The sequence below is a fragment of the Babylonia areolata genome, chromosome 20 (assembly GCF_041734735.1).
Source record: "Babylonia areolata isolate BAREFJ2019XMU chromosome 20, ASM4173473v1, whole genome shotgun sequence".
NCBI lineage: Eukaryota > Metazoa > Mollusca > Gastropoda > Neogastropoda > Buccinidae > Babylonia > Babylonia areolata.
Genome location: NC_134895.1, coordinates 30,838,397 through 30,857,838, shown reverse-complemented (window position 1 = coordinate 30,857,838; position 19,442 = coordinate 30,838,397). Strand labels below are relative to the sequence as shown.

Below are 19,442 nucleotides of genomic sequence, written 5' to 3'. Positions count from 1 at the left end.
GGTTTATTGCTACGTTTTGAATGGCCATTCCATAATTATATTGAATGTCTTTGCCAGATCCTAATCCTAACTCCTGTAAATCACTGTTGTCTCCGCAGGAGTGAAGAATCACGCTATCAGGAGAGATGGTTTCTGGCAGCAAGCTGTTACTTTGAAGTCCATTGTAGCAGACTGCAGTTTCAAGTTTAAGGACACGACTGTGAGACATGAAGTGTCCGAAGTGATTCAAAATATGTATGCTGACAAGCTTACCACTTCCTGTTAGATGGCGGATTGCAGTGCCCAGAACGATTTTCTTTGGCATTTCCACTTACCACTTGTGAAAACATAACACGTGTCTTGTGAACTAAGCAGTAGGTCTGTATTTCTTTTAAAGGGCATTTTTCTTTCCAATTAAAACATATTCTGTACAGTCTTTTGCAGAACCAGAGACGCCGTTACTGGGGGCAATGACTGACTTGAGCTTCTCTGTCACTCTGAATGAGACAGTGGAGAGTGAGGGCTGCCTCTTCTAACCTTCTATCCCCTGATGCAGAAGCAACAAAAATACTTGTAATGGTTCGGGCTGTGTGTGTCTGATGAGTACAGTAACTAACTGTCATGTATTTAGACGATCACCATTCCCTCGGTTAGAGAAGCTGCCTCTCTGATCGAGTCTTCAGCATTTTTGCCGTACATTTTCTCATTTGAGAGCTCAAGTCTTTAGAAACTGGGTTCCATTTCCTCGCTTTGTCACACATGATGCAGCAATATCTTTGGAAAAATAAAGTAAAATAAAAGTTTTCAGTACAAGTTGTCTTTTCCTGGGAGTTGATGGTCCGGCTGTGGTATCCTCCTTCTGTTAGGCTTGGTTTTCTGTCTTATTGTCAGTGTTTCATTGTTTGCATATAAGTACATGTCTGGCATTTTAAATTTTGAATTTGTACAATGCATCATCCAGTCTCTTTGCAAGTTTTCTGTAACCTTCAAACTTTGCACAGGTTTTGTGAACACATGAAATTTCATATTTCTCAGTCTGAGCCTTGCTTCTTTCAGTCACTGTTCTTATGTCAGTCTCGAAGTTGTTTTTGTTGTGATGATGCAGAATTTGTGTGTCCACGCTTCTAAATTTTATGTTGAGAACAAAGAAAATGTATTATGTTCATTATTGTGGTACTGTGGCGTTGCAACCAGGTATACCCCAGACTTCATGTATATAGGTTTAAGAAGGAAAAGTGACCAAAATATATATATATATATATATAAACAAATAAATAAGTAAACCCCTGTAAGATTGATATAATATGATTTATTTCATAATAATGCATTGGAAAATGAAAAGACACCCCCCCTTCATTGACATTGTGGCCTTTGTGGTCGGCTGGGACATAAACCATGTAAATTAGACTGATTAAATGCAATACTACATATTATAACACGAATCTATTGTAATATAGTGCCTGATTATGCCAGCAGTTACCTCTTTCTGTAGACATAAAGAAATGAACTGTGTGGTGAAATATATGGATACAGTGCCGTTTCAAGCACACATACCCCAAACGTTATTTATAGGGCCCAGAGAAGGGAAAATGGCCCATAGTTACCCTCCTCCTGCATTTATACCGTAATTTAAACTTGGCAAACAGGTAAATTATGATTTCTGACATAAAAACACACAAGACAAGAGAGGCAAGGCCTTCAAGACTCACTTGTGATGCACTTTAAAAAAAATCCAAGCTTTTTATGTATTGAGTATAATTTCAAAATGTAATGTTTAAAATGAGAAAGATCAGTTTAAAGCAAATTAAGTCCCCTAGCATTAATTACAGAGTAATTTCCCTTTTTTACTATCTGCATCAAAACGTTTGCAAAATAAATAAAACTTCCATGCTGAGCAAAAGAAGTTCCTGTTTGAACAGAAAATGATAATAATGACTGCTCTTGTTGCTGGGTCAGAATATCAGATCAAAGTGCCAAGTTTAGAGAATACAAAAAATATAAATATAGCAGTAAATGCAGTTTGCATATAATTAGGCTTCATTTTTATTTTTTGTGCCCATCCCAGAGGTGCAATATTGTTTTAAACAAGATGACTGGAAAGAACTGAATTTTTCCTATTTTTATGCCTAATTTGGTGTCAACTGACAAAGTATTTGCAGAGAAAATGTCAATGTTAAAGTTTACCACGGACACACACACACACACACACACACACACACACACACACACACACACGCACACACACAGAGAGAGACAACCGAAAACCGGGTTAAAACATAGGCTCACTTTGTTTACACAAGTGAGTCAAAAATCACTATGAACAACAGTAACAGTGTGTGACAGGGTGACGCTATATAACCAGCAGTAACAGTGTGTGACGTGACGGGGTGAAGCTATATAACCATCAGTAACCGAGTGTGACGGGGTGACGCTATATATCCATCAGTAACAGAGTGTGACGGGGTGACGCTATGTAACCATCAGTAACAGTGTGTGAAGGGGTGACGCTATGTAACCATCAGTAGCAGTGTGTGACGGGGTGACCGTGGCGCTATATAACCATCAGTAACAGTATGTGACGGGGTGGGGCTATATAACCATCAGTAACAGTGTGTGACGGGGTGATGCTATGTAACCATCAGTAACAGTGTGTGACGTGACGGGATGGCGCTATATAACCATCAGTAACAGTGTGTGACGTGACGGGATGGCGCTATATAACCATCAGTAACAGTGTGTGACGGGGTGGCGCTATATAACCATCAGTAACAGTGTGTGACGGGGTGACGCTATAATTATAACCATCAGCAACAGAGTGTGACGGGGTGACGCTATAATTATAACCATCAATATCAGTGTGTGACGTAACGGGGTGATGCTATATAACCATCAGTAACACTGTGTGACGGCTGACGCTATATAACCATCAGTAACAGTGCGTGGCGCGGTGACGCTATAATTATAACCATCAGTAACAATGTGTGACGGGCTGACGCTATATAGCCATCAGTAACAGTGTGTGACGTGACAGGGTGACGCTATATTAACCATCAGTAACAGTGTGTGACGGGGTGACGCTATGTAACCATCAGTAACAGTGTGTGACGGGGTGACGCTATGTAACCATCAGTAACAGTGTGTGACGGGGTGACTGGACGGGATGGCGCTATATAACCATCAGTAACAGTGTGTGACGGGGTGACGCTATATAACCATCAGTAACAGAGTGTGCCGGGGTGACGCTATATAACCATCAGTAACAGTGTGTGACGGGCTGACGCTATATAACAATCAGTAACTGTGTGACGGGCTGACGCTATATAGCCATCAGTAACAGTGTGTGACGGGCTGACGCTATATAACCATCAGTAACAGTGTGTGACGGGGTGACGCTATATAACCATCAGTAACAGAGTGTGACGGAGTGACGCTATATAACCATCAGTAACAGTGTGTGACGGGCTGACGCTATATAACCATCAGTAACAGTGTGTGACGGGGTGACGCTATATAACCATCAGTAACAGTGTGTGACGGGCTGACGCTATATAGCCATCAGTAACAGTGTGTGACGGGCTGACGCTATATAACCATCAGTAACAGAGTGTGACGGGGTGACGCTATAATTATAACCATCAATATCAGTGTGTGACGTAACGGGGTGATGCTATATAACCATCAGTAACAGTGCGTGGCGGGGTGACGCTATAATTATAACCATCAGTAACAGTGTGTGACGAACGGGGTGGCGCTATATAACCATCAGTAACAGTGTGTGACGGGGTGACGCTATATAACCATCAGTAACAGTGTGTGACGGGGTGACGCTATATAACCATCAGTAACAGTGTGTGACGGGCTGACGCTATATAACCATCAGTAACAGTGTGTGACGGGATGACGCTATATAACAATCAATAACAGTGTGTGACGGGGTGACGCTATATAACCATCAGTAACAGTGTGTGACGGGGTGACGCTATATAACCATCAGTACAGTGTGTGACGGGATGGCGCTATATAACCATCAGTAACAGTGTGTGACGGGGTGGATAACAGTGTGTCACGTGTGACGGGTGGTCCGGGCAGATTTCTGACGGACAGGGCGGCAAGAGCCGGCTTACCCTGTGGAGCCACCCAGGGGAGGACCCCACAGGTATGCTGGCCAGGTGCCACAAGGTGGCCGGCACAGCGGAGAAGGTGAGGATGTGTTTCACTTTCAAGGAGACGGCATAGCGTACGGCTTGATCCATATATGCTGTGAAAGAATAAATAAGAAACATGAATAATTTTTTTTTTTTTTTTTAAACACACACACACACGAGCAGATGCCTGATCTCATAAATCCAACGCGATGATCAGGCCTAGACAGCCTCCTGGGTTTGTGTATATAACATTAACAAAAACGACAAAAAAAGATATAATGACAATAAAGTATTGTTCAGTAAACGATTTGCCGATGGTAAGTAACAGAAAGTAAAACAAAAACAGCATCAGAGAAAGCCTCCATGGCTCACGTGTGATCCCTGCTGAACAACCGAGCTGAGAATGGTGGGAGTGGGGGAGAGGGAGGGTGGGGTTTCCAGTTCTTGGGAGGTTAGTGAACACATCAAGGAGTGGAGGGGAAGGGTGTGCTAGGGCCAGATGGGGAGTTGGGGGGGGGGGGGGAGGGGAAGGGTGTGCTAGGGCCAGATGGGGAGTTGGGGGGGGGAGGGGAAGGGTGTGCTAGGGCCAGATGGGAGTTGGTGGGGGGGAGGGGAGGGGAAGGGTGTGCTAGGGCCAGATGGGGATTGGTGGGGGGGGGGGAGGGGTTGCAGGCCAGGGGTGTGTGGGGGGGGGAGAGTGTAGGCCAGATGGGGGTTGGTGGGGGGGGGGGGGGGGGGGGGGGGGGGGAGGGGGAGGGTGTGCTAGGGATGGGAGTTGGTGGGGGGGTGTGCTAGGGCAGATGGGGTGGTGGGGGTGGGGGGGGGGGGGGGGGGGGGGGGGGGGGGGGGGGGATGGGTGTGTCGTACGTCAACGAACGTGTAAACTAATTTTGTCCGAATTTGTATTTTGGAAGCTGATTTAGGTTTTTGGTTGGCTGACTGGAATTTTGTCTGTTTATTTTTCTGTTAGTTTTCTTTCCTTTTTTGCTACTGATATTTGTGTGTGTGTGTGTGTGTGTGTGTGTGTGTGTGTGTGTGTGTGTTTTCATTGTTAGTTTTATTCGGCTCTCTTAATAAGATCTTCATTAACAGTGTGAAGGGTTTTGATTTTTTCCCTTTTTTTTTTTTTTTTTTTTTTTTTGTCCCTTACTTTGTAAGTTTTTGTATTTGTATTGTTGGTGTGTGGAGCTTTGATGTTGGAGTCCTTCATGTTTGAAGGGGAGTGGAGCTCTGATGTTGGAGTCCTCCATGTTTGAAGGAGAGTGGAGCTTTGATGTTGGAGTCCTTCATGTTTGAAGGGGAGCTTTGATGTTGGAGTCCTTCATGTTTGAAGGGGAGTGGAGCTTTGATGTTGGAGTCCTTCATGTTTGAAGGGGAGTGGAGCTTTGATGTTGGAGTCCTTCATGTTTGAAGGGGAGTGGAGCTTTGATGTTGGAGTCCTCCATGTTTGAAGGGGAGTGGAGCTTTGATGTTGGAGTCCTCCATGTTTGAAGGGGAGTGGAGCTTTGATGTTGGAGTCCTTCATGTTTGAAGGGGAGTGGAGCTTTGATGTTGAAGTCTTCCATGTTTGAAGGGGAGTGGAGCTTTGATGTTGGAGTCCTTCATGTTTGAAGAGGAGTGGAGCTTTGATGTTGGAGTCTTTCATGTTTGAAGGGGAGTGGAGCTTTGATGTTGGAGTCCTCCATGTTTGAAGGGGAGTGGAGCTTTGATGTTGGAGTCCTTCATGTTTGAAGAGGAGCTTTGATGTTGGAGTCCTTCATGTTTGAAGGGGAGTGGAGCTTTGATGTTGGAGTCCTCCATGTTTGAAGGGGAGCTTTGATGTTGGAGTCCTTCATGTTTGAAGGGGAGTGGAGCTTTGATGTTGGAGTCCTTCATGTTTGAAGGGGAGTGGAGCTTTGATGTTGGAGTCCTCCATGTTTGAAGGGGAGTGGAGCTTTGATGTTGGAGTCCTCCATGTTTGAAGGGGAGTGGAGCTTTGATGTTGAAGTCTTCCATGTTTGAAGGGGAGTGGAGCTTTGATGTTGGAGTCCTTCATGTTTGAAGAGGAGTGGAGCTTTGATGTTGGAGTCTTTCATGTTTGAAGGGGAGTGGAGCTTTGATGTTGGAGTCCTCCATGTTTGAAGGGGAGTGGAGCTTTGATGTTGGAGTCCTTCATGTTTGAAGAGGAGCTTTGATGTTGGAGTCCTTCATGTTTGAAGGGGAGTGGAGCTTTGATGTTGGAGTCCTCCATGTTTGAAGGGGAGCTTTGATGTTGGAGTCCTTCATGTTTGAAGGGGAGTGGAGCTTTGATGTTGGAGTCCTTCATGTTTGAAGGGGAGTGGAGCTTTGATGTTGGAGTCCTCCATGTTTGAAGGGGAGTGGAGCTTTGATGTTGGAGTCCTCCATGTTTGAAGGGGAGTGGAGCTTTGATGTTGGAGTCCTTCATGTTTGAAGGGGAGTGGAGCTTTGATGTTGGAGTCCTTCATGTTTGAAGGGGAGTGGAGCTTTGATGTTGGAGTCCTTCATGTTTGAAGGGGAGTGGAGCTTTGATGTTGAAGTCCTCCATGTTTGAAGGGGAGTGGAGCTTTGATGTTGGAGTCCTTCATGTTTGAAGAGGAGTGGAGCTTTGATGTTGGAGTCCTTCATGTTTGAAGGGGAGTGGAGCTTTGATGTTGGAGTCCTTCATGTTTGAAGGGGAGTGGATCTTTGATGTTGAAGTCCTCCATGTTTGAAGGGGAGTGGAGCTTTGATGTTGGAGTCCTTCATGTTTGAAGAGGAGTGGAGCTTTGATGTTGGAGTCTTTCATGTTTGAAGGGGAGTGGAGCTTTGATGTTGGAGTCCTTCATGTTTGAAGGGGAGTGGAGCTTTGATGTTGGAGTCCTTCGTGTTTGAAGGGGAGTGGAGCTTTGATGTTGAAGTCTTCCATGTTTGAAGGGGAGTGGAGCTTTGATGTTGGAGTCCTTCATGTTTGAAGAGGAGTGGAGCTTTGATGTTGGAGTCTTTCATGTTTGAAGGGGAGTGGAGCTTTGATGTTGGAGTCCTCCATGTTTGAAGGGGAGTGGAGCTTTGATGTTGGAGTCCTCCATGTTTGAAGGGGAGTGGAGCTTTGATGTTGGAGTCCTCCATGTTTGAAGGGGAGTGGAGCTTTGATGTTGGAGTCCTCCATGTTTGAAGGGGAGTGGAGCTTTGATGTTGGAGTCCTCCATGTTTGAAGGGGAGTGGAGCTTTGATGGAGTCCATCATGTTTGAAGGGGAGTGGAGCTTTGATGTTGGAGTCCTCCATGTTTGAAGGGGAGTGGAGCTTTGATGGAGTCCTCCATGTTTGAAGGGGAGTGGAGCTTTGATGTTGGAGTCCTCCATGTTTGAAGGGGAGTGGAGCTTTGATGTTGGAGTCCTTCATGTTTGAAGGGGAGTGGAGCTTTGATGTTGGAGTCCTTCATGTTTGAAGGGGAGTGGCAGGACAATGAAAATGGAAACATTGCACAGCCTGTCCTTTTGTCTCTAGTGTCTCTAACAGCCTGTCCTTCTGTATCCGGTGTCTCTAACAGCCTGTCCTTCTGTCTCTAGTGTGTCTAACAGCCTGTCCTTCTGTATCCGGTGTCTCTAACAGCCTGTCCTTCTGTCTCTAGTGTCTCTAACAGCCTGTCCTTTTGTCTCTAGTGTGTCTAACAGCCTGTCCTTCTGTGTCTAGGGTGTCTAACAGCCTGTCCTTCTGTCTCTAATGTCTCTAACAGCCTGTCCTTCTGTCTCTAGTGTCTCTAACAGCCTGTCCTTCTGTGTCTAGTGTCTCTAACAGCCTGTCCTTCTGTATCCGGTGTCTCTAACAGCCTGTCCTTCTGTCTCTAGTGTCTCTAACAGCCTGTCCTTCTCTATCCGGTGTCTCTAACAGCCTGTCCTTCTCTATCCGGTGTCTCTAACAGCCTGTCCTTCTGTAACTAATGTCTCTAACAGCCTGTCCTTCTGTATCTAATGTCTCTAACAGGTGCGTCCCTGGGTAGCAGTTGGGGATTGAAATTTGTTCTCAGGTTATTTCTCTTTACCTGTCTGCCTGTGTGTCTATCTGTCTGTCTCTCTCACCCCCCTCTCTCTGAGCCCCCTCTCACTCTCTCTTCTGTTACCATATGCTATTGTGCGTGTCTTTATGTGCACGGAAATGTGTGTATGCGTGAATGTTGGCGCTTGCGTGTGTGCGTATGTGCGCGCGCGCGTGTGTGTGTGTATGTGTGTGCAGTTGCTGGGCGGGGAGGTGTACCACTACCACACCAAGCTGATGGCCAAGGACCCCGAGGGAAGAGGGGGAAAACATATCTGGCACCAGGATTACGGGTAGGTGACGCTCCTTCCTTCCTCCACCCTCCAATAAACACATGAAGGGCCCCGTTGATGAAGAGATATGAATAATGTCACTATTTTCATACGCTTTTAACAAATATGCGTGTGAATGACTGGTGCGAAAGCGCTTTGATTTGTCTCTGCACAAGATTCGGCGCTATCTAAATACCATTATTATTATTATTAAACCTATGACGTTTGATATGGACCCACAAAATTTATGTGCGATAATGACCAATTATCCTTCTTGTCAGGAATGTCAGGAATAAGAAGAATGTACAGTAATGATAAATGCTCACGTTTGTGAAAAAAGAACATAATGTCTTTGTAGATTCGTTATCAACCACTTGAGCAAATATCAAGTGCTCGTTTTCATGTTGTTTGTTTTATTTGTATCGGACCTTGATGAAGCTGGCGATTTTCTCTTGACTTTTAGACATTATTTGTACGTGTTTAACGTATCTTATGATTTACTTTCAATGCTGTTCTGATCACACGAAATTCATGTCGATTTTTTTTCTTTTGCCTGTCGGGTCATGATGGCGACAGAGATGCGAACAAACATTCTTAGTGTTTGCCTCTGTAGGTCTCGCTGGCAGCAATACCAACTGCAAAGCTGATAATGTTGAAAACATATGGAAAACAACAAACACCAACAACAAGAACAGCAGCAACAGCAGCAGCAGCAACAACAACAAAACTCGTGTCGAATACCGGATAGAAAAGACCGTTTTCAGCATCCACATGTTGATGAAAATGTTAGATGTGGTCCTCTCTCATTTCTTGTGCAGGCGGATCCTTAGCTACTTTGTGTGCACATCAATGAAAGTGAGTGAGTGTGTGTGTGTGTGTGCGTGTGTGTGTGTGTGTGTGTGTGTGTGTGTGATCGGAAGACATGTACCTTCTCACCGCGTTGATCTTTGAGTCTCGTCTGTCGGTTTTTCTCCATATCTCTCTTGGTTGATGAGGCAGCAGTCGGTGCACGTGTAGTTGATGAAAAATGTGAACGTGCTTGAGATTGGCTACATGCACCTATATACGATTATCTAATTTGGTTTTAGATTTGTTTTATGACAGAATTGGCTTTTTCAATAGCAGAGTTTATTCTCTTCCCTTCAACACCCCTGGCGCTGCATAAGCGCGTTGGGTTACGCTGCTGGTCATGCATCTGCTTAGCAGATATGGTGTAGTGTATATGGATTTTCTGAACGCACTGACGCCTCCTTGAGTAACTGAATTGAACTGGACTGGTGCTGCAACAGAGAAATAAAACTGACCCCTTGACGTAAAGGGACAATGTCAGTGCAAAGTGTCTGAAGCGTTTCACTATCTCCTCTCTCTCTCTCCCTCCCTCTCATCTCTTCCTCTCTTAGTCTCTGTCCTTCTGTCAGGAGATAAAAACATGCATTGGGACATAGCTCTGTCCAGTGCAGTGCGGGATTTACCACCCGATCTGTTTACAGTGTCACAGCGGTGGACAGTGTCACAGTGACATGTTCCATCTCTCAGTTTCCGACCAAATGTATTCGCAGTGATTTCCTGTGACAGGTACTGGTACAAAAATGGCTGCCTGTTTCCCGACATGCTCAGTGTCTTCATTCCCATCGACCCGTGCCGAAAGGACAATGGATGTCTTCAGGTATCATCAATGTTGTGTGTCTTGTAGGGGGGCGGTGTAGGGGTAGGTGTTGGGTAATGGTGTTGGACTGGGGGTGGTAGCAGTAGGTGTAAAAGCGGTGGTGTTGTGCTGGGGTGACAGGGTGAGGAGTATGGGGTTGGGGGCGGGTGATAGGACTGGGTGTCTCAGGAGGTGTGGGGATGGTGTGGTGTAGGACTGGGGATGGCGTGGGGAAGAGTGTGGTGTAGGACTGGGGATGGTGTGGTGTAGGACTGGTGTGGTGTAGGACTGGTGTGGTGTAGGACTGGGGAAGAGTGTGGTGTAGGACTGGGGAAGAGTGTGGTGTAGGACTGGGGATGGTGTGGTGTAGGACTGGGGATGGTGTGGTGTAGGACTGGGGTGGTGTAGGACTGGTGTGGTGTAGGACTGGGGAAGAGTGTGGTGTAGGACTGGGGATGGCGTGGGGAAGAGTGTGTGTAGGACTGGGGATGGTGTGGGGAAGAGTGTGGTGTAAGACTGGGGATGGTGTGGTGTAGGACGGGATGGTGTGGTGTAGGACGGGATGGTGTGGTGTAGGACTGGGGATGGTGTGGTGTAGGACAGGGGATGGTGTGGGGAAGAGTGTGGTGTAGGACTGGGGATGGTGTGGGGAAGAGTGTGTGTAGGACTGGGGATGGTGTGGGGAAGAGTGTGTGTAGGACTGGGGATGGTGTGGGGAAGAGTGTGGTGTAAGACTGGGGATGGTGTGGGGAAGAGTGTGTGTAGGACTGGGGATGGTGTGGGGAAGAGTGTGTGTAGGACTGGGGATGGTGTGGGGAAGAGTGTGTGTAGGACTGGGGATGGTGTGGGGAAGAGTGTGTGTAGGACAGGGGATGGTGTGGGGAAGAGTGTGTGTAGGACTGGGGATGGTGTGGGGAAGAGTGTGTGTAGGACTGGGGATGGTGTGGGGAAGAGTGTGTGTAGGACTGGGGATGGTGTGGGGATGGTGTGGTGTAGGACTGGGGATGGTGTGGTGTAGGACTGGGGATGGTGTGGGGATGGTGTGGTGTAGGACTGGGGATGGTGTGGTGTAGGACTGGGGATGGTGTGGTGTAGGACTGGGGATGGTGTGGGGAAGAGTGTGGTGTAGGACGGGATGGTGTGGGGAAGAGTGTGGTGTAGGACTGGGGATGGTGTGGTGTAGGACTGGGGATGGTGTGGTGTAGGACTGGGGATGGTGTGGGGAAGAGTGTGTGTAGGACTGGGGATGGTGTGGTGTAGGACTGGGGATGGTGTGGTGTAGGACTGGGGATGGTGTGGTGTAGGACTGGGGATGGTGTGGGGAAGAGTGTGGTGTAGGACTGGGGATGGTGTGGGGAAGAGTGTGGTGTAGGACGGGATGGTGTGGGGAAGAGTGTGGTGTAGGACTGGGGATGGTGTGGTGTAGGACTGGGGATGGTGTGGGGAAGAGTGTGGTGTAGGACTGGGGATGGTGTGGGGAAGAGTGTGGTGTAGGACTGGGGATGGTGTGGTGTAGGACGGGATGGTGTGGGGAAGAGTGTGGTGTAGGACTGGGGATGGCGTGGTGTAGGACGGGATGGTGTGGGGAAGAGTGTGGTGTAGGACTGGGGATGGTGTGGGAAGAGTGTGGTGTAGGACTGGGGATGGTGTGGTGTAGGACGGGATGGTGTGGGGAAGAGTGTGGTGTAGGACTGGGGATGGTGTGTGTAGGACGGGATGGTGTGGGGAAGAGTGTGGTGTAGGACTGGGGATGGTGTGGGGAAGAGTGTGGTGTAGGACTGGGGATGGTGGCAGCAGGGTGTGAAAGTGGCGGTGCTGGGGTGGGGTGTTGGAGTTGGAGAGGCGTAGTACTAGATGTGTTCAAGTGAGGGACGTGACGAGTGCCTGAAAATATGTGTCTGCATTGGACTCTCTCTCTCTCTCTCTCTCTCTCTCTCTCTCTCTCTCTCTCTCTCTCTCTCTTTCTCTCCCTCTCTCACTCCTGTTTTCATTACAAATGCCCATGTCATCCAACAATGAAAATATAATAACAAAATTATCTCTCTATATATGCAATGCTTTGAAGAATCGTGGCGAATGCAGCAAAACTGTTCCATGTCAGAGAGTAAGGTAATGACGATTGTTGTTGTTTTTTCTCTTGGACTCTCCATATATACTTGTCCACGCAATGCTTTTAGGTTCGTGTTTTGTTAACAATATTCATAACACTATATAAGGAAGAAAATCATATTTACTGTTGTTTAACCCCTTCATATGTGGCGATGGTCGTATATTGGATAAATCGTTCGTTCGTTCTCTCTCTCTCTCTGTCCTGGTACGGAAGGTGATCGAGGGTTCCCATAAGTGCGGACGCATTGATCACGAGCTGACGGCAGGCCAACAGCAGTGTGACCAGGAACGGCTTCAACACATCAGAGACAAACTGCCCCACAAGTTTGTGGAAATGGACCCCGGTCAGTGCGTGTGTGTGTGTGTGTGTGTGTGTGTGTGTGTGTGTGTGATAGAATAGAACAGAATGTAATGTTACATTGTTATGATAACGTAAGGCTTATGAGACATAGGACAATACATACAAAATGAGCAACCTACATTTCTCTTTAATTGTGTATATATATATATATATATATATATATATATATATTGATTATATAACTGTATATTTAGCTTGACAGAAATTGCTAACTATATATATTGATTATATAACTGTATCTTCAGCTTGACTGAAATTGCACAAGGATCTGCCAGTGTGGATGTAGTGCATCGGGTTAAAGCTTGGAAGGGAAAATGTTTGAACAAGGTGGGTCTGTTTCGTGAAAGCAAAAATTAGATATTGAGTTGCATTGTGTCGTGTTGTATTACTCTTATCACAACAGGTGTCTGTGTGTGAAATTCAGGCTGCTCTCCCCGGGGAGAACACGTCACTACAGTTCAGCGCGACCCACATTTGTATTTCTCTTTTCTGCCTGCAAGTGTATTTTGTTATTCAGTCAAAGTTAACTCTCCTACAGCATTTTGCCAGGACCACCCTTGTAGAGCAACTAAAGTAAACAACTCAAATTGTATGAAGGTGAAAAAAGAAGAAAGTAACATAACAAAAAGTAAGGAAGTAACGTAACGTAACACAACGTGACATATAAAAGTGTGACACAAAGTAGCTGGAAGTAACGTGATTGCGATGACAATGATTGTGATGACTGAACTGAGCGACTGTTAATCAGATGATTATGGTTACTGTTGATTAATCATTTGATAGTTACTTTGATGACTGTGAATCTGATGATTGTCATTCTGATGACTGATCCTGATGACTGTGACTGTGGCTGTGGTGACTGATGACTGTGGTGACTGTGGCTGTGATGACTGTGGTGACTGATGACTGTGGTGACTGTGGCTGTGATGACTGATGGCTGTGATGACTGTGGCTGTGATGACTGATGACTGTGGTGACTGTGGCTGTGGTGACTGTGGCTGTGATGACTGATGGCTGTGATGACTGATGACTGTGGTGACTGTGGCTGTGATGACTGATGACTGTGATGACTGATGACTGTGATGACTGTGGCTGTAGTGACTGATGACTGTGATGACTGATGACTGTGATGACTGTGGCTGTGATGACTGATGACTGTGGTGACTGTGGCTGTGATGACTGATGACTGATGACTGTGGCTGTGATGACTGATGACTGTGATGACTGATGACTGTGGTGACTGATGACTGTGATGACTGTGGCTGTGATGACTGATGACTGTGATGACTGTGGCTGTGATGACTGATGGCTGTGATGACTGATGACTGTGGTGACTGTGGCTGTGATGACTGTGGTGACTGTGGTTGTGATGACTGTGGCTGTGATGACTGTGATGACTGTGGCTGTGATGACTGATGACTGTGGTGACTGTGGTGACTGATGACTGTGATGACTGATGACTGTGATGACTGTGGCTGTGATGACTGATGACTGTGGTGACTGTGGCTGTGATGACTGATGGCTGTGATGACTGATGACTGTGGTGACTGTGGCTGTGATGACTGATGACTGTGATGACTGATGACTGTGGTGACTGATGACTGTGATGACTGATGACTGTGATGACTAATGACTGTGATGACTGTGGCTGTGATGACTGATGGCTGTGATGACTGTGGCTGTGATGACTGATGACTGTGGTGACTGTGGCTGTGATGACTGTGGCTGTGATGACTGATGACTGTGGTGACTGTGGCTGTGATGACTGATGGCTGTGATGACTGATGGCTGTGGTGACTGTGGCTGTGATGACTGTGGTGACTGTGGCTGTGATGACTGTGGTGACTGTGGCTGTGATGACTGTGGTGACTGTGGTTGTGATGACTGATGACTGTGATGACTGTGGCTGTGATGACTGATGACTGTGGTGACTGATGACTGTGATGACTGATGACTGTGATGACTGTGGCTGTGATGACTGATGACTGTGGTGACTGTGGCTGTGATGACTGTGGCTGTGATGACTGATGACTGTGGTGACTGTGGCTGTGATGGCTGTGGTGACTGTGGCTGTGATGACTGTGATGACTGATGACTGTGGCTGTGATGACTGTGGCTGTGATGACTGATGACTGTGATGACTGATGACTGTGGTGACTGTGGCTGTGGTGACTGTGGCTGTGATGACTGTGACTGTGGTGACTGTGGCTGTGATGACTGTGACTGTGGTGACTGTGGCTGTGATGACTGTGGCTGTGATGACTGTGACTGTGGTGACTGTGGCTGTGATGACTGTGGCTGTGATGACTGATGACTGTGATGACTGATGACTGTGGTGACTGTGGCTGTGGTGACTGTGGTTGTGGTGACTGTGACTGTGGTGACTGATGACTGTGGTGACTGTGGCTGTGATGACTGTGTCTGTGGTCACTGACTGTGGACACTGTGGCTGTGGTGACTGTGGTTGTGGTGACTGTGACTGTGGTGACTGATGACTGTGGTCACTGTGGCTGTGATGACTGTGGCTGTGATGACTGTCGTGACTGATGACTGTGGTGACTGTGGCTGTGATGACTGTGGTGACTGTGACTGTGGTGACTGATGACTGTGGTGACTGTGGCTATGATGACTGATGACTGTGATGATTGATGACTGTGGTGACTGATGACTGTGGTGACTGTGGCTGTGATGACTGATGACTGTGGTGACTGTGGCTCTGATGACTGTGGTCACTGATGACTGTGGTGACTGATGACTGTAGTGACTGATGACTGTGGTGACTGATGACTGTGATGACTGTGGCTGTGATGACTGATGACTGTGGTGACTGATGACTGTGATGACTGTGGCTGTGATGACTGATGACTGTGGTGACTGATGACTGTGGTCACTGATGACTGTGATGACTGATGACTGTGGTCACTGATGACTGTGGTGACTGTGGCTGTGATGACTGATGACTGTGGTGACTGTGGCTGTGATGACTGTGGTGACTGTGGCTGTGATGACTGATGACTGTGGTGACTGTGGCTGTGATGACTGTGGTGACTGTGGCTGTGATGACTGTGGTGACTGTGGCTGTGATGACTGTGGCTGTGGTCACTGATGACTGTGGTGACTGTGGCTGTGGTCACTGATGACTGTGATGACTGTGGCTCTGATGACTGCGGTGACTGTGGCTGTGATGACTGTGGCTGTGGTGACTGTGGCTGTGATGACTGTGGCTGTGGTGAGTGTGGCTGTGGTGACTGTGGCTGTGATGACTGATGACTGTGGTGACTGTGGCTGTGATGACTGATGACTGTGGTGACTGTGGCTCTGATGACTGTGATGACTGATGACTGTGATGACTGTGGCTGTGATGACTTTGGTGACTGTGGCTGTGATGACTGTGATGACTGTGGCTGTGATGACTGTGGCTGTGGTGACTGTGGCTGTGATGACTGTGGTCACTGATGACTGTGGTGACTGTGGCTGTGATGACTGATGACTGTGGCTGTGGTCACTGATGACTGTGGTGACTGTGGCTGTGGTGACTGTGGCTGTGGTCACTGATGACTGTGGTCACTGATGACTGTGGTGACTGTGGCTGTGGTGACTGTGGCTGTGGTGACTGATGACTGTGGTCACTGATGACTGTGGCTGTGGTCACTGATGACTGTGGTGACTGTGGCTGTGGTGACTGTGGCTGTGGTCACTGATGACTGTGGTCACTGATGACTGTGGTGACTGTGGCTGTGGTGACTGTGGCTGTGGTCACTGATGACTGTGGTCACTGATGACTGTGGTCACTGGTGACTGTGGTCACTGATGACTGTGGTGACTGTGGCTGTGATGACTGTGGCTGTGATGACTGATGACTGTGGCTGTGGTCACTGATGACTGTGGTGACTGTGGCTGTGGTGACTGTGGCTGTGATGACTGATGACTGTGGTGACTGTGACGCTGCCAGGCGACGCGCTGTTCTTCCACTGCAACCTGCTGCACTGCAGTGACACGAACCGCTCGGCCACCAAGCGCTGGGTGCTGATCCCCTGCTACAACAAGGCCTCCAACAACCCCGTCAAGATCCACCACCACCCCTGCTACACCAAGCTGAACATGGTGTGTGGGGGGAGGGGGACGTGGGGGTGGCTGGGAGTGTGTGGGCATCAGCTTTTTATTGTTGATCCTTTTGATTACCTAGAGACTTGTGTGTGTGTGTTGTTGTTGTTTTTTTGTGTGTGTTTTTGTTTTTAGTTTTTTGTTGTTTTGTTGTTTTTCATCTTCTTCGTGTTTTGGTCACCTACTTTTTGTTTCTTAGGTTTTGTTCTTTGATTGTTGTTGTTTTTAAAGCCTGCTTCAGTCCCGATGTGACAGTACCCCTGCTGTTGTCAACGTGTGTGTGTTGGAGTTAACCACAGTGCCGGCGTGTTGCGGACAGGTTCCTGACGCCGCCATCCGGGAGTGCCGGAACTACACGGACATGAGCGGCAAGGAATTCATGAACCCCGCCACGGACCGCACCACTGACGTCACGGCCAAGAAGACCCCGGCGTGACGTGCACACGGAGGGATTGTTATGACGTCACGTCTCTTGAAATGCTGGCACCCGTCGAGCTTTGAACTTGTTGCTTTGCTATCGGCATTGGCTGAATAGGAAATGGGACAAATTAATGAGAGACAAAAAATAATGAAATGAAAAAACGAATGTGTTCTTGAAAATTGTCATCCTGTCTCACTACCGAGATGGTAAGTAAATGAATCGACTCAAGCACACAATCCATCGATCTGTCCTCCACTCTCACCCTCAGATGACCGAATGAATGAATGAATAGATAAACATTTTTAATAAGATGTTGAAATAATGAAAAACAGATGATCGAAGTCGTGAAAATAAAGCCTCCATCTCCCCCACCCCCAAACAGCCACCACCCACCCCCACCCCCAGCAAAACAAATTGTATTTTATAGTGACAAGAAACGGTTTCTTTTTGGAGCATCTGTAATAGTATTCTGGAGAGATGTTCATGTTTCTGTGTTGTCTTCTTTCATATTCCTTTCCCTCATCCCTCTCCCTCATCCCCTCATCTCTCATCCCTCTCCCCCATCCCCTCATTCATTTCCATCATTCCTCATCCCTCTCCCTCATCCCTTTCCCCCATCCTCTCATCCCTCTCCCTCATCCCTCTCCCTCATCCCTCTCCCTCATTCCCTCATCCCTTTCCCTCATTCCTCTCCCTCATCCCATCATCCTCTCCCTCATCCATCTCCCTTATCCCCTCAGTCTTCTCCCTCATCCCATCATCCCTCTCCCTCATCCCTCTCCTCATCCCTTTCCCTCATCCCTCTCCCCCATCCCCTCATCCCTCTCCCTCATCCACTTATCCCTATCCCTCTCACTCATCCCATCATCTCTCTCCCTCATCCCATCATCCCTCATCCCATCATCCCTCTCCCTCATCCCTCTCCCTCATCCCTCTCCCTCATCCCCTCAATCCTCTCCCTCATCCCCTCATCCCTCTCCCTCATTCCTTTCCCTCATCCCTCTCCTTTATCCCGTCAATCCTCTCCCTCTTCCCATCATCCCTCTCCCTCATCCCTCTCCCTCATCCCATCATCCCTCATCCCCTCATCCCCCTTCCTCATCCCTCTCCCTCATCCCATCATCCCTCTCCCTCATCCCCTCATCCCCCTTCCTCATCCCTCTCCCTCATCCCCTCATCCCTCAACAAGAAGATTGCCTCTATTTAACCAGAAGAGCTGTGTGGTTATTCTTACTTGGAATAAATTCGCGATCTAATGTGAGACTGATTTCTTTAAGTCTGTGGTCAGTGGTCTGAGTATTTCTGCCTCTCTTTGGCGCGCACACGCATAGACACACAGTCATTGAATACTTTTTTTTGTTTTAAAATGAAAATACACATGCACTATCACAGTTACACAAAAAGGCATGTAAAAGCACGCCCGGTGTCCACTGATCTCTTACTTCTCGCCATCCCTTTATTCTGGAGACCTCAGCACAGATACTGAACCTGTGTCCTTCTCCCAGCGACCTGAGCTGCCGGGGGTGAAAGTCAAGCAGTGGATGACCGGACGGCCCAGGCTGCAGTCTGTCCTGTTGGCACTGCACTGACCTGTCAGCTCGTGCTCCCTCCATCTCTCTCTCTCTCTCTCTCTCTCTCTCTCTCTCTCTCTCTCTCTCTCTCTCTCTCTCACACACACACACGCCTGCACGCACGCACACACACACGGCGAACGTTTCAGTTTTTCAATAATGCTTCACTGCGTTCGGACAAATCCATATACGCTACACCACATCAGCTAGACTGATGTCTGACCAGCAGCATAACCCAACGCGCTTGGGCCTTGATTGCATGCATATGTATTGTGTACTTATCAGGGTGGGTTTCTCCTGCAGACTGATGCCAGAGGACAACACTGTCGATATCATGGGTTGTTTTTCACTGCGCCAAGTGCACACCACACCTCAGTTTATCGTCTCATCCGAATGACTAGACGCTCAGATTGATTCTCCAAACTTTGGAGAAAGGGCATGGGCGGGATTCGAACCCAGATCCTCACGGACTCTCTGAGCGTCAGATGAGCGTCTCAGTTAACCACACACACACACCACGACCACCACCACCACCACCACCATATGTGCTTTTCGAGCTTTTTCCCATATGAATTACAGAAAGAAAAAGAAATGAAGCACGCTGACGATAATTGTATCTCCGAAAAAAAAAGTGTTTTCCAAAAAAAAAAGTGTTTTCTGTCCCTTTTGTCTCATTCAGGTTGAAGGCCATGACCGCTAACTGGAAGGTATGCCATTAACACAAGCAGATAGGTGTGGGTGGCGTGGGGTGTGTGTGTGGGGGGGGGGGAGTCAGAAAGAGAGATGAGTCGCTTAGGACTTTCGCCATTCGGTACATGTTACC

The 19,442-nt window shown here is 47.6% G+C and overlaps 1 protein-coding gene across 4 annotated transcripts in view; it reads left to right on the top strand.

Moving 5' to 3' along the window:
• The window catches only part of LOC143295400 (L-proline trans-4-hydroxylase-like), a 24,163-nt gene extending 5,857 nt beyond the window's left edge, over nt 1–18,306 (top strand). For all 4 annotated transcript variants that reach the window (XM_076607074.1, XM_076607075.1, XM_076607077.1 and 1 more), the window contains exons 5-10: nt 4,069–4,179; nt 8,335–8,429; nt 9,984–10,074; nt 12,377–12,506; nt 16,476–16,627; nt 16,947–18,306. In XM_076607074.1, the coding sequence (XP_076463189.1) occupies nt 4,069–4,179; nt 8,335–8,429; nt 9,984–10,074; nt 12,377–12,506; nt 16,476–16,627; nt 16,947–17,063 (696 nt within the window). In that variant the 3' untranslated portion in view covers nt 17,064–18,306. The remainder of the gene's footprint in view (nt 1–4,068; nt 4,180–8,334; nt 8,430–9,983; nt 10,075–12,376; nt 12,507–16,475; nt 16,628–16,946) is intronic.
• Nucleotides 18,307–19,442: the final 1,136 nt, after the last annotated feature.